We start from the raw sequence: 21,562 nt of genomic DNA, 5'->3' as shown, positions 1-21,562 counted from the left end.
CATAGCGAGGGGATTTGAGTACAGGGGCAGGGAGGTGTTGCTACAATTGTACAGGGCCTTGGTGAGGCCACACCTGGAGTATTGTGTACAGTTTTGGTCTCCTAACCTGAGGAAGGACATTCTTGCTATTGAGGGAGTGCAGCGAAGGTTCACCAGACTGATTCCCGGGATGGCGGGACTGACCTATCAAGAAAGACTGGATCAACTGGGCTTGTATTCACTGGAGTTCAGAAGAATGAGAGGGGACCTCATAGAAACGTTTAAAATTCTGACGGGGTTAGACAGGTTAGATGCAGGAAGAATGTTCCCAATGTTGGGGAAGTCCAGAACCAGGGGACACAGTCTAAGGATAAGGGGGAAGCCATTTAGGACTGAGATGAGGAGGAATTTCTTCACCCAGAGAGTGGTGAACCTGTGGAATTCTCTACCACAGAAAGTTGTTGAGGCCAATTCACTAAATATATTCAAAAAGGAGTTAGATGAAGTCCTTACTACTAGGGGAATCAAGGGGTATGGTGAGAAAGCAGGAATGGGGTACTGAAGTTGCATGTTCAGCCATGAACTCATTGAATGGCGGTGCAGGCTCGAAGGGCCGAATGGCCTACTCCTGCACCTATTTTCTATGTTTCTATGTTTCTATACCTCGAGTTATTCTACTGCTAACTAATAAGTACATAAATAAATTTAAAATAGTAATAGGAGTGTGTCGAGACCACAGTATGTGAGAGTTTGTGGACAGTGAGACTGTCCCAGACTGCCACATGTGCAGGAAATGTCTCTGCCTTGAGACACTCCCACTCAAAGGGCCCAAGTTTCCACATGATTTGCGCCTGATTTTTTAGGAGCAACTGATGGAGAACGGACTATCTTAAAAATCGCAATTCTCCACATTTTTTTTTCTGCAGTTCTAGTCAGTTAGAACAGTTTCACTTTGGAACAGAATTTTTTCTTCAAAAGGGGGCGTGTCCGGCCACTGACGCCTGATTTCAAAGTTTCCACAGTGAAAACGTACTGCAAACTAACTTAGAATGGAGCAAGTGAAGATTTTTGTCGAACTGAAAAAACCTGTTCTACACATTAAAAAATCAGGCGCAGGTTACAAATTAGGCGTCCAGAGCGAGGTGGGGGGGGGGGAAGTCATTAAATTCTACAATAAATCCTTATTTATACTTATACAAATAAATTCAACCTGAATAAACATTTATAAGCAAAGAAAAGATTAAATAAACCATCTTCCTACCTGTGTGAAAGTGCTTCAGCCAGGGAGAATGCTGCAGCAAGCCTCACAAGTTGAGGCAGCCGTTCCCGCGGGGGGGGGGGGGAGGAGGGAAACGGCTGCCTCAACTTTTTGAGGCTTCCTGCAGCCTTCTCACTGCTGCTCAGTGCTGATCATGGAAGGGCAATGTGCTTTTATTAAAAAATGTTCAAAAATTAAACAGCTACAAAGAACTACAAAAATGGCCGAGTGCCAATGTTTCTTTCACACTGCGCGTGCGCAAACGCTCCAATGTGCACGCGCAGGGTTGCCGGCAGGAAAAAAACTAATTTAAATGGTACCCGCCCCCTCCCACTTACAAAATCGGCGCGAGTGGTAGGCTCCGCCCCCCTGGGCGCCGCGCCAAACAGACATGGAGCTGCAGGGCGTTCCAGAATCGCGCCCAGCTCGGAGGGGCGGCCGCTTTTTATCGTGTGGAAACTTGGGGCCAAAGTCCTTAAGCTGGAGTCTGAGTGAGAGGCACTCCAACACATTAGGGAAGGGAAGAAATTTCTGGCTAGTTTTCTCCAGAGTAGTCACATCTTAGAGGATAGTAGCGGTGCAGGAAGGGGAGTGTAATGACCATCAGTCAGCAGGGCAGGGGGGACCTAGGGAAGAGAAAGAGGTCCCACAGACACTGGCCCTATCCAACAGATACATGATCATAGTATCATAGAAAAATTACAACACAGAAAGAGGCCATTCAGCCCATCGTGTGCATGCCGGCACTTGTTACTTGTGAGAATGAGGAGAAAGGCTGCAGGAAGAACTACCACAATTCTAACCAAGGCACCGTGAAACAGAAGGCAGTCCAAAGGGTGAAGAAGCAGAATAGAAACGTGGTAGTCAAAGGGCATTCAATAATTAGGGGGATAGATAGCATCCTCTGGAGTAGTGAACAAGAGTCCCGAAGGGTGTGCTGCCCACCTGATGCCAAAGCAGCTGGAAAGGAACCTAATAATGAAGGGGAAAGATCCAGTTGTTGTGGTCCAAGTCAGGACCAATGGCATAGGAAAGGTCCTGCTTAGCGTGCATCAGGCATTGAGAGTTAAGTTAAAAGGCAGGACCCTAGAACGTAATAATCTCAAGATTATTACCCAAGTCACATGCAAATCAGCAAAGGAATAAACAGATTAGGAACGTAAACATGTGGCTGAAGGATTCATGATACTGGGACAAAAGGAAACTGTACCACTGGGAAGGGCTGCACCTGAAGCAGGCTTGGACCAAGGTCTTAGCTGAAAGGAAAAATAGGGCTGTAGAAAGGACTTTAAAACAAGAAACTGAGGCCTGGCTGAGGGCCAGCATTGCAATGGTCAGAGGTCCACTTCGTGGAAGGAGAAGAGGTCAGAGTGACCACAGGCATTGTGCACACCACGTGCTCGACAGAGACTCTGCCATTGAGTGGGGCCAGCAGCCGGGGGGAGGCCAGGGCATCGCCGGTGGGAGGGGAGGGGCCGGACGTCGCCGGTGGGAGGGGGGGGGCCAAGGGGGGAAAGCTCGTGCGTGAGGGTAAGGAGTAGGGCCTAAACCTGTGGTTGGAGCTGGTCGGAGCCTCACCGCTGTTGAAATCGTCAGGGGTTGGTTGGAACTGCTCAGTCGGCCAGTGGGGAGCGAGAAGCGTGGGTCCAGTTGGAGGGACCTGGCAGCAGGGAGGTCGATCTGGAAGATAATTGGGGGATGGGGGATGGGCAGTGGGACTTTGCAGCATGGTTTTTAGGGGTGGGAAAATACTTTTGGGGGGGGGGGGGTGGAGATGAAGTTAGGGCCGGGGGGGGGGTTGGCTTAAACATTGTGGGGGGGGGGGGGTGGCGGGGGTTGAAGGAGAGAGAGGTGAAGGATGGCAGCAGGTAGCCAGAGGAAGGTTTGTTCGGGGAGAGCTCCCTAGGGAGCTGCTATCCCATCCGGCATCTTGGAAGCCATCTTGGCAGCTCCGTTTCGGCTGCCCCCAAAAGTTTGGCGCCATCCTCCGCCTGCTTCACGACAACCATGCAAACCGTGATCCTGACTAACGGATCTACCACAGACCCAATCCACGTCCGGACCGGGGTCGAGCAGGGCCAACCCTCTTCTCGATCTTCCTTGCTGCAATGCTCCGTCCCACGCTCAACAAGCTCCCCGCTGGAGTGGAACTAAATAATCGAACCAGTGGGAACCTATTCAACCATCGTCGCCTACAGGCTAGATCCAAGACCGTCCCATCCTCGGTCATTGAACTACAGTACGCGGATGATGCATGTGTCTGCACACGTTCAGAGGCTGAACTCCAAGCCATCGTCAACATCTTCACCGACACGTACGAAAGCATGGGCCTTACACTAAACATCTGCCAGACAAAGGTCCTCCAACAACCTGATCCCGTCACACAGTACTGCCCCTCAGTCATCAAAATCCACGCGCAGCCTTAGACAACATAGACCACTTTTCATACCTTGGGAGCCTACTATCAGCAAGGGCAGACATCGACGACGATGTCCAACATCACCCCCGGTCACCTGAGGAAGAGTGTTTGAGGATCAGGCCCTCAAATCTGGCACTAAGCTTATGGTCTGCAGGGCTGTAGTAATACCCACCCTCCTGCATGGCTCAGAGACGTGGACCATATACAAAAAGACACCTCAAATTGCTGGAGAAATACTACCAACGATGTCTCCGCAAGATCCTGCAAATCCCCTGGGAGGAGAGACGCACCAACGTCAGTGTTCTCGATCAGGCCAACACCCCCAGCATCGAAGCACTGACCACATTCGACCAGCTCCGTTGGGCGGGCCACATTGTCCACGTGCCCGACACAAGACTCCCAAAGCAAGCACTCTACTGAGAACTCCGACACAGCAGGCGATCCCCAGGTGGGCAGAGGAAATGTTTCAAGGACACCCTCCAAGCCTCCTTGATAAACTGCAACATCCCCATCGACACCTGGGAATCCCTGGCCAAAGACCGCCCTAAGTCGAAGAAAAGCATCCAGGAGGGCACTGAGCACCTCGAGTCCCGTCGCCGAGAGCATGCAGAAAACAAGCACAGGCAGTGGAAGGAGCGTGCAGTAAACCAGTCCCACACACCCTTTCCTTCAACGACTCTCTGTCCTACCTGTGACAGAGACTGTAATTCCCGTATTGGACTGTACAGTCACCTGAGAACTCACTTTTAGAGTGGAAGCAAGTCTTCCTCGATTTCGAGGGACTGCCTATGATGATGAAAACAAGAAAAGAGGGCAGAAATAAAAATAAAAGTGAAAATAGCCTGGCGATAAGTGAAAGGGATGGGGCCACAGTCCAGATCATAAATAGTGTTTATGATAATATAAATAATTCAGGTTCAGAAAAAATAGAAAATAATAAAATAACTTAAAAATATAACAGGAGTGATGAAAAACAAGGAGTGTGATAAGTTAAAATGTGAGAAAATCAGCATTGGGGCAAAAAGACTGTTGTCCAAAGAGTTCTATACACTAATAAGTAGAATAAGGAATAAAATAAGTGATTTCGAAGTGAAAAATTCAGCTTAAACAGTATGAATGCCCATCACTGAGACCTGGCTACAAGCTGGACATGACTGTGATAAATATACAATCTTCGAAAAAGCAAGACAATTGGAACGTGGAGGAATAGCAATATTGATAAAGGACACTATTTCAGCATTAGAAAGGAGATATTAGTAAGGGTGAGCAGGCAGTAGAAATGTTCTGGGTCGAATTGAGGAATAGAAAAGGATGCAAGACTTTGATGGACATTGTCTACAGATCCGCTGTTAGTAGTAGGATAGATAAACGTAGAGTTCAGAGAAGCTTGTTCCAAAAACAGAGTAGTTATAATATGAGACTTTAATTTTCTGAATGACTGGGAGAAAAAGAACTCGAGTCCCAAAGATTCCTTGAGTGTATACAGGACAATATTCTGGAACAATATGTTCCTGAACCAATAAGAGAACAGGCCATATTAGATTTAGTGATGAGTAATGAGCCTGAATTTGTCAATAATCTAATGGTAAGGGAACGCCTAGCTAACAGTGACCATAATATGGCAGAATTCGATTTTAGGTTTGAGAGGAAGAAGGGTGAGCCACAAACCACGGTTTTCTTTGGAACACAGGAGGCTGAGGGAAGACCTTATTGAGGTGTATAACATCACGAGAGGCCTAGCTATAATGGATAGGAAATACCTATTTCCCCTTAGCAGAGTGGTCAACAACCAGGGGGTATAGATTTAAAGTAATTGGTAGGAGGTTTAGAGGGGATTTTGAGGGGAAATTTTTTCACCCAGAGGTTGGTGGGGGTCTGGAACTCACTGCCTGAAAGGGTGGTAGAGGCAGAAACCCTCACCACATTTAAAAAGTACTTGGATGTGCACTTGAAGTGCCGTAACCTACAGGACTACGGACCAAGAGCTGGAAAATGGGATTAGGCTGGATAGCTCTTTGTTGGCCCCCACGGACACGATGGGCCGAAATGGCCTCCCTCCGTGCTGTTAATTTCTGTGATTCTATAATTTCAAAATTAGAACTGGGCTGTGATGGGGACATGTCAGAAAGCATATCTTCACACAAAACATCGTGGAAATCTGGAACTCTCTCCCCCAAAATGCTGTTGAGGCTCCCACTGACAATTCAGTTTCCCATTTCCCCCTATCCCCTATAAGGAATCACCTCAGCTTCACTCAGCTGCTCTCCATGCAGTGCAATTGTAGTTGGGAACTCAGTTTGGTGCCGGGGTGGAGAGATCGATCCTGTAGCTCACTATTTGCCATGAGTGCACTGAATAAATGAAATTGGTGCTTATTTAACTCCAGAAACATCTAAAATACATGCTTTAAATTTGAATTCATACTTTTAGTATTAAATTATGTTTTGGAACTTTCCCCAAAGTAACAGAAGGAAAATTATTGCATGAATTCATATTTGCATAAGAATTAAAAGCTGCTATTCCATCTGTATTTGGACTGTACAACCAATCTAACGAGATAAAGTAAAAATATTTGCTTTGATTGTAATTTTTTGGTTTGATGGAAAACACAAACCTCGCTCCACCTCCCCTAAATAGTTCAACCATTTATAAAATAAGCATTAAAAACCAGGAAGCGTAACTATATTGTTTTAAATATATATTTTGTAGTTACAGAAAGGAATCCTGCATGAATCCATCCTGTTCATTAAATGGTGGAGCTACCATCAGCCTTTGCAGCACGTCCAGTTCACATGTTAGTCTGTTCAGACGGTTTTCACTTTTATCTTTCAGACGACAGTGACAATTGACTCAAGTATAGAAAATATCTAGAATAGTTGGGGGGGAGGGGGGGGGGGAGAAGGCACCAATGATAATATTTTAAATAGATAAATCCCACATGCAAATATTATGGATCAGGTACTGTGTAATCTGATTCCACCGGCTTGCAACTCCATTCTAGTCTGCGGAATCAAATAACGTTCCATAGAGAAATCCTGTAAATACAAATGTTTCAGAGGTTTTCTTCTTTAAACACCTGTAGGTGGCCTATGGGTAAGTTATGGGCCGTAATTTACGGCCCCTATGGGCAACTACAAGGTGCACGCGCATCCATTGGGGTTTCCAGGTTGAGGCATGCGCTGAGCTTGCGCTAAAACCCGGAATGTACAAAGATCACCCGGATCCCTGGAAAAAGGGCCTCCGCGGGCGGAGAGTTGGGCTATTTGCCCACTTCTGCCCAGCGAATGCCCATGAAATTCATACGCCTGGTAAAAGCAGGTGAAAGGCCTGCTTTTACCAGTGTAAGTGTTTTAAAAAAACATCAACATAGAAAATAGGTGCAGGAGTAGGCCATTCGGCCCTTCTAGCCTGCACCGCCATTCAATGAGTTCATGGCTGAACATGCAACTTCAGTACCCACTTCCTGCTTTCTCGCCATACCCCTTGATCCCCCTAGTAGTAAGGACTTCATCTAACTCCCTTTTGAATATATTTAGTGAATTGGCCTCAACTACTTTCTGTGGTAGAGAATTCCACAGGTTCACCACTCTCTGGGTGAAGAAGTTTCTCCTCATCTCGGTCCTAAATGGCTTACCCCTTATCCTTAGACTGTGACCCCTGGTTCTGGATTTCCCCAACATTGGGAACATTCTTCCTGCATCTAACCTGTCTGAACCCGTCAGAATTTTAAACATTTCTATGAGGTCCCCTCTCATTCTTCTGAACTCCAGTGAATACAAGCCCAGTTGATCCAGTCTTTCTTGATAGGTCAGTCCCACCATCCCGGGAATCAGTCTGGTGAATCTTCGCTGCACTCCCTCAATAGCAAGAATGTCCTTCCTCAAGTGAGGAGACCAAAACTGTACACAATACTCCAGGTGTGGCCTCACCAAGGCCCTGTACAACTGTAGCAACACCTCCCTGCCCCTGTACTCAAATCCCCTCGCTATGAAGGCCAACATGCCATTTGCTTTCTTAACCGCCTGCTGTACCTGCATGCCAACCTTCAATGACTGATGTACCATAACACCCAGGTCTCGTTGCACCTCCCCTTTTCCTAATCTGTAACCATTCAGATAATAGTCTGTCTCTCTGTTTTTACCACCAAAGTGGATAACCTCACATTTATCTGCCATGCATTTGCCCACTCATCTAACCTATCCAAGTCACTCTGCAGTTTCATAGCATCCTCCTCGCAGCTCACACTGCCACCCAACTTAGTGTCATCCACAAATTTGGAGATACTACATTTAATCCCCTCATCTAAATCATTAATGTACAATGTAAACAGCTGGGGCCCCAGCACAGAACCTTGCGGTACCCCACTAGTCACTGCCTGCCATTCTGAAAAGTACCCATTTACTCCTACTCTTTGCTTTCTGTCTGACAACCAGTTCTCAATCCATGTCAGCACACTACCCCCAATCCCATGTGCTTTAACTTTGCACATTAATCTCTTGTGTGGGACCTTGTCGAAAAAGCCTTCTGAAAGTCCAAATATGCCACATCAACTGGTTCTCCCTTGTCCACTCTACTGGAAACATCCTCAAAAAATTCCAAAAGATTTGTCAAGCATGATTTCCCTTTCACAAATCCATGCTGACTTGAACCTATCATGTCACCTCTTTCCAAATGCGCTGCTATGACATCCTTACTAATTGATTCCATCATTTTACCCACTACTGAGGTCAGGCTGACCGGTTTATAATTCCCTGTTTTCTCCCTTCCTCCTTTTTTAAAAAGTGGGGTTACATTGGCTACCCTCCACTCGATAGGAACTGATCCAGAGTCAATGGAATGTTGGAAAATGATTGTCAATGCATCTGCTATTTCCAAGGCCACCTCCTTAAGTACTCTGGGATGCAGTCCATCAGGCCCTGGGGATTTATCGGCCTTCAATCCCATCAATTTCCCCAACACAATTTCCCGACTAATAAAGATTTCCCTCAGTTCCTCCTCCTTACTAGACCCTCTGACCCCTTTTATATCCGGAAGGTTTTGTGTACTCATTAGTGAATACTGAACCAAAGTACTTGTTCAATTGGTCTGCCATTTCTTTGTTCCCCGTTATGACTTCCCTTGATTAAATTTATTGTTTTCATTTATTTTTAGCCCCTTTAAAAGCATTTAAATTTATTTTTCAAAACATTTAATTTTTGTTTTATATGTTTCATGTTAAATGTATTTTTTATGTGATCCCCATTCATGCTTATGGGAATTCCGATCCAGAGCTGTCAATTGGTTAATTAGATACTGTAACATGTTACGGTAACATTCGGATACTGAGTATAACAATTTTTTGATCCCTCCGATCCAAGGGGAAAGGTCCTCTGTTAACAACCAGGACATGTCTCTTCTAATCTCTATCAAGTTTGTTGGTTGAAACAGGGTATAACATTATTTGATTATTTTTGTTAATCGGGACCATAGGTTTGCATAATATTAGATTAAATATAACAGCCATCTCTAACAATATATAAATCTGCAGAAAACATTACTAAGCACAGCCGAGACTGGCCACCAGTATAACATTATGCAGATTATTGCAATAGGCAACTAGGTAAACGTGTCTAATTCCATCGCCATAGACAATCTCAACTGTGTTCAACTACACTCTTGAAAAAATATACTGTCTTATTAAAGCAAACAGATATATTCAATATCAGATACTGCAAACACCACTTCCAGCACCCTTTTGTAACTTACCTACTGGTGTGAAGAATTACCTTTCAAACAGGGTTACATATGTAAGATTAGCTCGAAGGGTTTCACTAATACAATCAATAATGTAATTATTTGAGAACACCTGGACAGCAACACATCGAAGTAACAGCGTGACGGGGATTTAGCCTTTGTCACAATGAAAAATCATACAGAGCTCATCAGTTTAAGACCAATAGGCTACCATCAGATAACTAGCTGAAAACGAACACTCATAAAACAGACAAGTCAACTCCTTCCTCTCAATCCTATCTGTGTAGGAATGCCATGTGTGCAGGAATTTTGTACACTTTCTCGAGACTAACATATACTGCAAGCAGAAGAGAGGCTGCCATTAAATTAAATACTAACTTCAACCAGTAGTTTAAAATTGATTTGCTGCACAAGTAGTCAGTGCTATCGCAATGTAATATGTCGATTAATCTCAACTCTTTCAACACTAATTCCCTGCAAATAAATTTCTAATTATTGACAGTTTTAAAATAATCATGGTCTTTCTAAAGCATGAAAAAAATGACATTTTGTAATTTCGCATATCTGTAAGGTAGAACACATTTTGTAAAATATTATAAACCTAAAGGCATTTAAGTATGATAAAAAATTAATGTTCAAGTAAATGCATTTAAGTCCAGACACGTTTCAAAATCAGTACATACCCCTAAAAGGCAAAAGCTCCACTTGTATAAAATTCAGCAACCATAGTAAACAAACGAGACAAGAGTTTGATTCAAGCTAAAAGTAAAAGATTACGCAAATGCAAGAAAAAGTGGAAATTCAACAGCTATACAAAGCAACAAAGGGATGCAAAAAAAACAATAAGTTCAAAAGCGAATATGAAAAAAAATCTGCATGCAATATCAAAGCAAATGACAGAAGTTTTTATATACACGGAGAATATGGGCCCTTTAACAACAGATATAGACAAGACTATAATGAAAAATAAGGAAATGACAAACTTGTTAAATGAGCATTTTGTATCCGTTGAGAAAAAGTACAAAATACCAGTACATGTGAACCTGTTAATAAGTCAAGGGAGGAACTTAGTGGATTTAATACAAGTGAAAAACTTGGTAATGTAGAAAATAATGAGACTTAAGGCAGAAAAATCTCCAGGACCTGGTGTTTTCCACTCCAGGGCCGGGATTTTGCTGCCACTCAGAGGGCGGGCTCGGAGATGGGTCCGCTGTCAAAATCTAAAAGATTGACAACTGAACGGAATCCCACTGTGAACTCGCCGCCATGTCACTTTCCCAAGTGCCTGCCTGTGCTTTACAGGCCCAACATGAAAGTGGTAGGGGAGCCAATTGAAATAGTTAAGAGGTAGTTAAAAGGTACTTAAACATCATTTTACCATCTACTTGCCATTTATCCAGCTTTTTGACGAGTTTCACGGCACTCAGAGATCATGTCCGGTAAGTAGGTCGGGTTTTCAATGACTCCCCATTCCTCTGAATAGGTGACAGCTACACAAGTGGTATAAAAAGATACCATTTCACAGCTGTTCACTTTCCAATGTTAGAAGCTGGAACCTTCAGGATTTGGAATACACTTTTCAGCTTTAGGAAAGATGGAAGTGTTTAGAGTAAACTCTCTATCCAGTGACAGCTCTGGAACAACCTATCTCACCATTGATAGATCACTTCTGTCATCTCTACTTCAGCTGTCATCTATTCCTGCAGCATTGGTGCCCTTGAAAAAATCTCATCTTGGTTCTCAGAATCCCACCACAATCAGCCCCAACATCACCAGGCACACAAACCTTCGCCGCAATCACCTGATGCTGCACAGGACACAAGGCATCAGCACATGACCACATTTCTGCCTGGGAGGCCATGGATGATCGCACCATGGCCAGACTTACTTCCCGACACTGTAGACCCCAGCTGCCAGGTTGGCACCACCCCACACCAGCACCATAAATCATCCCTACAATGCTCAAACCATTCCTTTCACATTCATCACCATTGTGGGGGTACTGTTATGTCTTGCCATTCATTTCAACTCATTAAGCCAGTTCTAAAGGAGCTCACAAATCTGTGCAAGAAGGCAAAGTGTTGAAAATAAGGATTTCAATGTTTGACAACACATTAATAGAAACTTTACATGAACATTGGCTAAAAGATCCAAGTGCCTACCCTTACATGTTGTTAGTTGGTATGATTGGACAAGGATGAGGCTGAGAGTGAGTGGGAGGGTGGCTAGTGAGATGGAGATGTTATAATGTAGATAGCGAGGGATGGGTGGAGGTGCAAGGTCAGTTGGTGTGAGTAAGGATGTGCAGGAGATGGGTAGGGAAGGCAGAGTGATGGGGTTGTGATGAGTGGCACAGTAGGATGAAGTTGAGTGTGGCTTTTCAGTAACGTTTCGTGATATACTGAGATCGTTGAAAGGTTTGCGCCATTGCAGCCAGATCCTCCTGATAACATCCCTGCTTGTGCAACCAGGCTGCATTGGTGTCCTGGGGAGGTCTCTTCCGCCCATTGGAAGGGAACAGAACCTCCTTGAGTGCTGTGACTCCCTTCATAAGTATCTGGAAGGAGTCATGGGAGAGCCTGGGTGCAGCCGGGCACCTTTGTGCAGTGCTTGTCAGTGTCTGCAGAACCTCGATGCTTAAGAACACTGGCAGCACAACTGTCAAAATGAATGTGGACATGGTCCCTTTAAGGAAACCAGCAGATGACGCGTCATCAAATGGCATCATCAGTCCCGCTTCCTTTTAGAAACATAGAAAATAGGTGCAGGAGTAGGCCATTCGGTCCTTCTAGCCTGCACCGCCATTCAATGAGTTCATGGCTGAACATGCAGCTTCAGTACCCCATTCCTGCTTTCTCGCCATACCCCTTGATCCCCCTAGTAGTAAGGACTTCATCTAACTCCCTTTTGAATATATTTAGTGAATTGGCCTCAACAACTTTTAATTGGCCGGGAGCCTCACAGGGCAGGTTTAACAAGCCCCATCAGGGGAAAGTTGTGGGGGAAGCTGGCATGGAGACAGCAGCAGGGTGGCAGCCTGCCAACTACATTGGACGCACTGAGCCCGCCTCAGTAGGCAAAATCGCGGCCCAGGGAATTAAAAGAAATAGGGGAGGAAATTGAGGCGGTTGTGTCATTTATAATTTTCCAAAGCTATCTAGATTCAGAAATTGTGCCGAGGCATTGGAAAATTGCAGATGTCGCTCCATTATTTAAGAAGAGAGGGGGGGGAGGGGAGGGGAGAATAAGGAAATGTCAGACCTGTCAGTTTAACATCTGCTGTGGGGAAGTTACTGGAATCTATTATCAAGGTCAAAGTGACAGAACAACTCGTACTTGCCAAATACGCAAAGAGAATCAGCCTAGATTTCTATCAGGTAGGTTATGTCTGACTAATCTAGTTGTATGTTGCCTATATGGACTTCCAGAAGGCATTTGTTAAGATTCCATAAAAGAGATGATCAAAAATGAAAGTACACAGAATTGGAGGTAACCACGTGACATTGGTTGGTGATTTGGTGGTTGGAGATAAAGAATAGGGAAAAAAAAACAACATTCTGATTGGTGAGATGTGATAACTGGTGATACCCAGTGATCTGTACTGGGGCCTCAGCTTTTTATCTTATATATTAAATACTTGGTTGGAGGAGAGATTGTATATCCAAGTTTGCAGATGACAAAGTTACAAGGCACAGTAAGCTGTGTTGATAGAAGGAAGTTACAAAGGGACACAGACAGAGTGGGAAAAACTATGGCATATGGAGTTCAATATGGGGAATTGCGAGATCATCTACTTTGGATCCGAGAGAGATAAATCAGAATATTTTCTTAATGAAGAGAGACTAGGAACTGTGGTGGCATCAAACCCTTTTCGGTGTCCATGCACACAAATCACAAAGCTAATGGACAGGTACAAAATACAATCAAAAAGGCCGATAAAATGTTGGCCTTTATCTCAAGGGGGCAAGAATACAAAGGGAGGGTATTGCTTCAGTTGTACAAAGCCAGAGTCAGATCCAATATGAAGTACAGGCAACGCTCGATTATTCGGGTCCCTCGGGGATCGGGCTATTCCGGGTCAACGATTTTGCCGCTAGGGCGAGTGCACGTTTCAGAGCTGAAATTTGACGTTGATAGAACCAACCACAAAGACTTAGTTCATGTTACCATAGCGTGAAGGTAATAAAATACATGACAATGGATTCATATCGTCTCGAAATTATTTTATGTTAAAAGAATTAAAAATGTTAAAACTGAGCTTGATTTTTTAAAAAGCAATCTTATATCTGCTTGTTTAAATGAATTTATTTTCTTCTTTATTAAAGTGTTGTGGATGATATAAGTTTGCAGAACCTCGTGAGAATTCTCCTCAAAGAAACCTACGACATATTTCATTGCCTCTTCAGCATGTGCCCAAGTTTTCCTTTCTTTTACTTCAATCTCAGTGTCTGAATCGCTCATCTCTTCATCAGATTTGTCTTTATTGGTGACTATGCCGATAAGTTGCTCATTGGTATAGGATTGTGCTACAGCTATGTCGATGTCAACATGTATCCATTTAGCAATCTCATCTTCTGCTCGGGATATAAGTGCGTTTATATCATGAGCACTGCTGACAATCTCCACCATTTCTTTGACAGCCTCTTCTGTATCAGCCCCAGCATAGAAACCTTCGAATTCTTCATCATCATGTGAGCCACCCCTCTGAGAAAATGCACTCTTCATCTGGATTCATTCTCGTCTTGAAGTCCTTGGCCTTTGCTATAATCATTGGCCCTGAAATTGCCACACCTTCAGACCGTTTCAAAGCAAACCATTCATAAAGCACCTGGTCGAGTTTGTCAAACTTCGGCTTTTGTAAATTCTTGTGGGCCATTACCTTCACGGGCGATTCAGAAGCATCGGTGAATCTTTCAAGTTCTTTCTTTTGCTTCTTGATATGGTAAATTGTTGATGATCCAACTTCATATTCCTCCATCAAGTTACGCACACTTCTGCCAGCTTCATACTTCTTTATAATTTCTAACTTCTGCTGGATGCACAATACATTTCATTTCCTTTTAGTGCTTCCACAAGACATTTTAAATTGTGCACCCGACTGCTTGAACTGCTCTCAACGCGTGTGGCAGTTGCAAAGTGAGAACGAAGTCCTCGCCTGCTTTAATAATGTGTGCTTGCTGGTTGAAGTGATGGAGATTTTCACGTGTGCGACAATTATTTAATGACTGTGTCAGTTGCGAAGTGAGAAAGGAGTGCATGCCTGAGTCAATTTACGTGTGATTGACACTTGAGCTGATCGAGATAGTCACGTGTGCGACAGTTTTTAAAAAGTGCCGTTGCAGCGGGTTCTCCGTTAGATCCGTGTACGGATAATCGAGAGTTGCCCGTCAGTTTGGACAGTGCACGCAGGAAAGATATAATGGCCGCGGAGCGGATACAATGCACCCTGATCTTAAATGGTTAAATTATGAGGACATGGTTGCATAAACATGGCTTGTATTCCCTTGAGTTTAGATGGTCAAGGATGATTTAACCAGTGAAATAATAGTGATTCAATAGGACAACCCAGAACAAAGGAGCATAATCTTAAAATTAGAGCTGGGCCAGTTAGGGGTGCAATCAGGAAGCATGCAAAGGGAAATGATTCGAAAATAAAATATATTTGTACCAGAAACGGAATACTTGTGAAAAACCCCAACCATCCATAACTACTCATACACAAGGAAAACTACCAATTCACTCACACCTTTGATATCTGGGAATTATTCAGCCCTCTCACTGCCGGGATGAATTTATTTTTACTGCTCAGTGATGAGTATTTCCTATCCAATACACAACAATTTAATTTGTTAAAACATGTTCGTTAAAAGTACGTTTGTCATTCAAGCTGAAAGAGTTAAATTTGCTATTAAAGTCAACTACAGGTGGGTGGATGTGATTTTTTTTTTTTAAAACTACTTTTACAAGGCATTAAATTCAATTTCATCTGGGAAAACATGCACATGAACCAGAGCCTCTCCTGGCACTGTTGGGAAGAAAAATCATTGAAAGGTCAATACTGTTGATGCTAAACAGCAACTCTACCAGAAAATCTCAGCATTTTGAAGACACCGACTGCCACATCCTGCAGAGAACAAGCAGCATAGAACAGAGGAAAATAGCATGGATGATTTCTATTGAACATTTTCTTTTGTGTTAGAGGGTTAGCAATCAAAGTTTAGGGAGTAAAATCCTTCCATATTCTGGAGCTGCTCCATTATTTTGGAGGCTATCTTCAAAGAACTGCAGTACAGCGGGACCTGGGGGTACATGTGCATGAAATACAAAAGGATAGTATACAGGTACAGCAAGTGATCAGGAAGGCCAATGGAATCTTGGCCTTTATTGCAAAGGGGATGGAGTATAAAAGCAGGGAAGTCTTGCTACAGCTATACAGAGTATTGGTGAGGCCACAGCTGGAATACTGCGTGCAATTTTGGTTTCCATATTTATGAAAGGATATACTTGCTTTGGAGCTCAGAGAAGGTTCACTAGGTTGATTCCGGGGATGAGGGGATTGACTTAAGAGGAAAGGTTGAGTAGGTTGGGCCTCTCATTGGAATTCAGATGAGAGGTGATCTTTTGGAAAACGTATAAGATTATGAGGGGGCTTGACAAGGTGGATGCAGAGGATGTTTCAACGGATGGGGGAAGACTAGAATTAGAGGGCATGATCTTAGAATAAGGGGCCGTTTAAAACTATGATGAGGAATTTTGTCCCTCAGAGGGTTGTAAATCTATGGAACTCGCTGCCTCGGAGAGCTGTGGAAGCTGGGACATTGAATAAATTTAAGGCAGAAATAGACAGTTTCTTAAACGATAAGGGGATAAGGGGTTATGGGGAGAGGTAAGGGAAATGGAGCTGAGTCCATGATCAGATCAGCCATGATATTATTGAATGGCGGAGCAGGCTCGAGGGGACGTATGGCCTACTCCTGCTCCTATTTCTTATGTTCTTATGTAAAAGTAGGCCCCATGTGAATGTCATTGTTGCAGTGCTGCTTCAGAACATCCAACTCTTAACATCTTGTAATTTCCATTCGGGAAATTAAGCTTCCAGTATACCTGAAATAGTGCTCGTCTTCTAACAATAGCTCAAACTACTTCAGTTACTTCCCCTATTTCATCCTACTTTAACTGTGATGTATCACCACTAAGCTTTAATATGATGCATAAGTTGCCTACCCCAAGGTGTTTTTTTTTTACATTTAAAGCAAATCATTTAGATTCAATTGGATTTTTGATTGTTTTTTTTAGAATAACTGTTACTGCACTGATGGTGCAATCAGTCACCCTGCACCAATAATTTACTGAGGTAATTCCATGACCCAAAAGTGGCTAACCAGGAAGGCAAAATCTATTCTATCTACCCATCATTCTCACTGTCATGTATGCTATGGCAGGACGGGCATATCTCACAGCTCACTGCCACCAGTGCAATATCAATTTAGGGTACTTTAATGAGCTGTTGCCTTTTTCAATGGTCTGGCTACATCCGTAAGCAGTACTCGCATCCCCGACAAACCTGTGGTTTTCTGGTTCTGCAGAGACCTCATACCCTTTAGGATTCACATACTCTTAAAATCACTAATACCCATTGCACTTTATTTCTCTCCATACCATTCTACATTTGAGTTGGGCTCAGATTCTGAATTAACCAACTAGATTTGTTTACAGCAATTAAACAAGTAGAACAAACACTCAACAGCACAGGCTTATCTCCAATAACAGCACAAAGTACAAGTTAAAAAAAAATTACGACCTGCTTCATTACCAGATAGTGTCGACTGCCTTTTTTAACCAACAGTCTGTAACGTGCTCCAGCACGTGCTTTTGGTTTCACTTCCCTCAGGACCAATCTTAGGTCAGGGCCAGGGCCTTAAATGCCCCTTTTATCTTTGGATTACATTCCAATTGCTTAATTTTAGTTGTCTAATTTCCAGTTTGATTGGTCTACAGGTAGGTGTCATTACCATAAAAATATCATGTTCCTGGCTAATTAACATATTAATGGATGATAAAAATAAAAGTCTTCTTCTGAAAGCAATGGCACACTTATGCTGGCTGGCCATCTTAGACCTTACAAGCATTAGCTTTCAAAGTTATATAGCAGACAATATATTCGTATATACCTTTATACACAAAGCGAGTTCTGTCTTCATACAGACAATAATATGGAAATAGTCACAGATGTCAGTCTAGAAAAATAGCAAAAGCTGACCAACAGCTGAGTCAGTGAGTAGACTCCAAAACTGAATACAAGCCTTTGACATGTGAAAAGTAATAATTACTTTGAAAGTTCAGTGGGGCACACAGTTTTAGAACTTAAGTTGTAGGTATATCCAACATTCCTTCACTCATATTGCAGGGGAAAAAAAATCGGAAGTAGATGAAAACCTGAAGAAAGCTACAAGTGTTAAACGCACAAGATTTATTTTCTCTCAAGTCTGTCATGACCCCTCCAAGAACATCTTTTTCAAACTGATATTTGACACATTTCACAATGACCATTGGAATTACTTATTTAATCTAAAAATAAAGGAACATTTGTCCAATTTTATTGAAAGTCACACTCTTTATGCCATTCAGGAATTCATTAATATTATTGTTATTAATTTTAAAAGTTCTTTCTTCCAGTGGTAGCAGATAAATCCTTGCTGGAAGGGGGGGGGGGGGGGGGGGAAAGTGTGTGTTAATTTACTATTTTAAACAAATTAGCTAACATCAAAGACACAATCCAACCCTGGTCTTATTGAACAGTCAAGATTGTAGGCAACAAATCTACAAGTTTCCTCTCCCACCTCCATATCAATTTATGGTACATTTCTAAGGGGATGGAGGGCGGGATCGTAAGAAATTTTGAAATCAACATTAAAACCATGAATTCTGGTTATTTCAACTCTGCCCCCGCCTCCCAAAACATCTCCCTAGTTTAGAAGCTCTCACCTCAACCACCACCCCAGTTACCAAGCTCTCTCGCCTCCCATCATCTCCCCAGTACAAGCTTACTCCTGGGCCCACAAAATAACCCCAGGGTGCTGCAGTGCCACCAGCTCTGATTTTTCTTCCGCGAAAACCTCCTTACTTCGAGACCCTTCATCCTCCAATAGCTCAAAGGTAAAAGAGGCATTCTCCACTTCCAACATCTCCCCAGTTCAGAGCTGTTCTTCAGCTCCCATGACTATTTTCAGGCTTCCCGCTCTCTCCTCCCCCCACCAGGGGTACTTGAGTTTTCCCTCTGGGCACACCCCTCCCCACCAGTCAGTGCCATTCTCGCACATCTCTGCAGCACGCACACCGGCAATGCTATTTTCAAGAACCGTCTCTCCTTTAGTGCTGCTCTTGAGCTGCTCCCCTCTCAACCATCACTCTTCAAAGCAGCTCTCAGGCCTGCTCCAGGACTTGAAGCTCCTGATATTGCTGCTCTGCTTTTGAACACCACTGGGATGCTTCTAATATCATGAGAGTACCTGCCAGGTTTACAGCAACATTCAAACTTGGACTAGAGCAACCACAAGGAGAAAGCCCAACAATGACGGTTTTCAACCTCAAATGCAGACAGTGCTGATAAACAATGGCTGTTGCTATCAGACTTAGACAATTGGCATGTATAATCTGTTTCAGTTGGTACTGCAGCCTTTCACTCATGCTATTTAGTCCCATCACTAAATGTAATCCATTCCAAAACTGCAGAATTAGCTAATAATAAAGACCCTTTTGGTTGGGGAGGGGGGAGGGGGGGGCGGTTAAATGGGAGATCCTGCCGAGAGTCAGGAGAAAAACAGTGAGGGGAGAGAGAGCGAGAGCACGAAAAGGATATATATATCCAGTTGAGCGAGGAGAGGGGTGGTTGGTGGAAGAGGCCATGTCTGCCTCAGCTGATACTAGGAAAAATCTTTGCTGTCATGGTTTCGCAGTCCAGTGTTATAAAACATCTCACCCCCAACTCATCTTGAACAATGAAACAGACACTTATAGATTCAAATCATTATAGAAACATGAGGGGAAAAACTGCTCAATATTTCTCTGAATTTCACCAAAATTTGAGACGAATATTGATACGACCTCTATAGATGATTTCTGTTTTGTAGGAACAAAAAACAGTGCTGGATAAGCATTTTGAAATCAATAGTCTTCATAGGAATTATTCAGAAAATAGATGCATCAGAAGCAGTTATCTAGTTCCCAGAGGTTAACTCTCCTTTCAGTGCTGCACCGAGAAAAGGAACCTTGTTGACAGCAGTGCTGCTTTATTTCATTATCTGAACAAAACTGGTACATCAGGTTTACTCCACTGTGATCATTAGAGAATTCAACATCCTTGGCAGTAGGTAGTGTGGTCTTATCTCACAATTACAAAGTCAGAAGAGAGTGAGTGCGCAGGTTGAGTTACTCAGGGTATTTGTTAACAGTCAATGCAAGCTTCACTATTCAATGCCGAAATTACATTGAGCACAAATGAACCATTGTTTTTCAAGTATGTGTTCGCTAATTATTTATTTTGGTGTGTGAACAAAAGCAAAAGCATGCAGTTCTTTCTTACCTTGTCCATCTGGTGTTTCACCGAAGGGATTCACTTCTACCTGAGTGGCATCAACTTTCAAAAATAGACTATACAGTTTCTGAATCTGTTCTGCAGCCTGTTGAATGAAACAGAATTCACTGAGAAAACTGGAAATGCACCATGCATAGGTGAACAAGGCAAAATTGTTCCTACATCCGTAGAGAATCATACAAATCAACATGAAAGTTATGCTCGTTCCAGTAGAGCTAAAGTAGACTGGCTAAAGTAGACTGGAAACACAGACTAAACGGTGGCACAATTGAGGAACAGTGGAGGACTTTTAAGGAGCTCTTTCATAGTGCTCAACAAAAATATATTCCAGTGAAAAAGAAGGGTGGTAAGAGAAGGGATAACCAGCCGTGGATAACCAAGGAAATAAAGGAGAGTATCAAATTAAAAACCAATGCGTATAAGGTGGCCAAGGTTAGTGGGAATATAGAAGATTGGGAAATTTTAGACGACAGCAAAGAATGACTAAGAAAGCAATAAAGAAAGGAAAGATAGATTACGAAGGTAAACTTGCTCAAAACAAAAAAACGGATAAGTAAAAGCTTTTACAGATATATAAAACAGAAAAGAGTGACTAAAGTAAATGTTGGTCCCTTAGAAGATGAGAAGGGGGATTTAATAATGGGAAATGTGGAAATGGCTGAGACCATAAATAATTATTTTGCTTCGGTCTTCACAGTGGAAGACACAGAAATTATGCCAGAAATTGCTGGTCACAGGAATGTGGGAAGGGAGGACCTGGAGACAATCACTATCACTAGGGGGGTAGTGCTGGACAGGCTAATGGGACTCAAGGTAGACAAGTCCCCTGGTCCTGATGAAATGCATCCCAGGGTATTAAAAGAGATGGCGGAAGTTATAGCAGATGCATTCGTTATAATCTACCAAAATTCTCTGGACTCTGGGGAGGTACCAGCGGATTGGAAAACAGCTAATATAATGCCTCTGTTTAAAAAAGGGGACAGACAAAAGGCAGGTAACTATAGGCCGGTTCGTTTAACATCTGTAGTGGGGAAAATGCTTGAAACTATCATTAAGGAAGAAATAGCGGGACATCTAGATAGGAATAGTGCAATCAAGCAGACGCAGCATGGATTCATGAAGGGGAAATCATGTTTTACTGGAATTCTTTGAGGATATAACGAGCATGGTGGATAGAGGTATACCGATGGATGTGGTGTATTTAGATTTTCAAAAGACATTCGATAAGGTGCCACACAAAAGGTTACCGCAGAAGATAAAGGTACGCGGAGTCAGTGGAAATGTATTAGCATGGATAGAGAATTGGCTGGCTAACAGAAAGCAGGGAGTCGGGATAAATGGGTCCTTTTCGGGTTGGAAATCGGTGGTTAGTGGTGTGCCACAGGGATCGGTGCTGGAACCACAACTGTTTACAATATACATAGATGACCTGGAAGAGGGGACAGAGTGTAGTGTAACAAAATTTTCAGATGACACTAAGATTAGTGGGAAAGCAGGTTGTGTAGAGGACACAGAGAGGCTGCAAAGAAATTTAGATAGGTTAAGCGAATGGGCTAAGGTTTGGCAGATGGAACACAAT

General features: G+C 43.2%; 1 protein-coding gene across 1 annotated transcript in view; it reads right to left on the bottom strand.

Annotated features, from left to right (window-relative positions):
- Positions 1-21,562, bottom strand: part of suclg2 (succinate-CoA ligase GDP-forming subunit beta) — a 509,575-nt gene that overhangs the window by 235,006 nt on the left and 253,007 nt on the right. The window contains exon 7 of the mRNA XM_070894661.1: positions 19,972-20,068. Coding sequence (XP_070750762.1) covers positions 19,972-20,068 — 97 coding nt within the window. The remainder of the gene's footprint in view (positions 1-19,971; positions 20,069-21,562) is intronic.

The sequence above is a fragment of the Pristiophorus japonicus genome, chromosome 12 (genome assembly GCF_044704955.1).
Source record: "Pristiophorus japonicus isolate sPriJap1 chromosome 12, sPriJap1.hap1, whole genome shotgun sequence".
NCBI lineage: Eukaryota > Metazoa > Chordata > Chondrichthyes > Pristiophoridae > Pristiophorus > Pristiophorus japonicus.
Note: the sequence above shows the minus strand (reverse complement) of the source record. Positions and strands in the feature narration are given on the sequence as shown.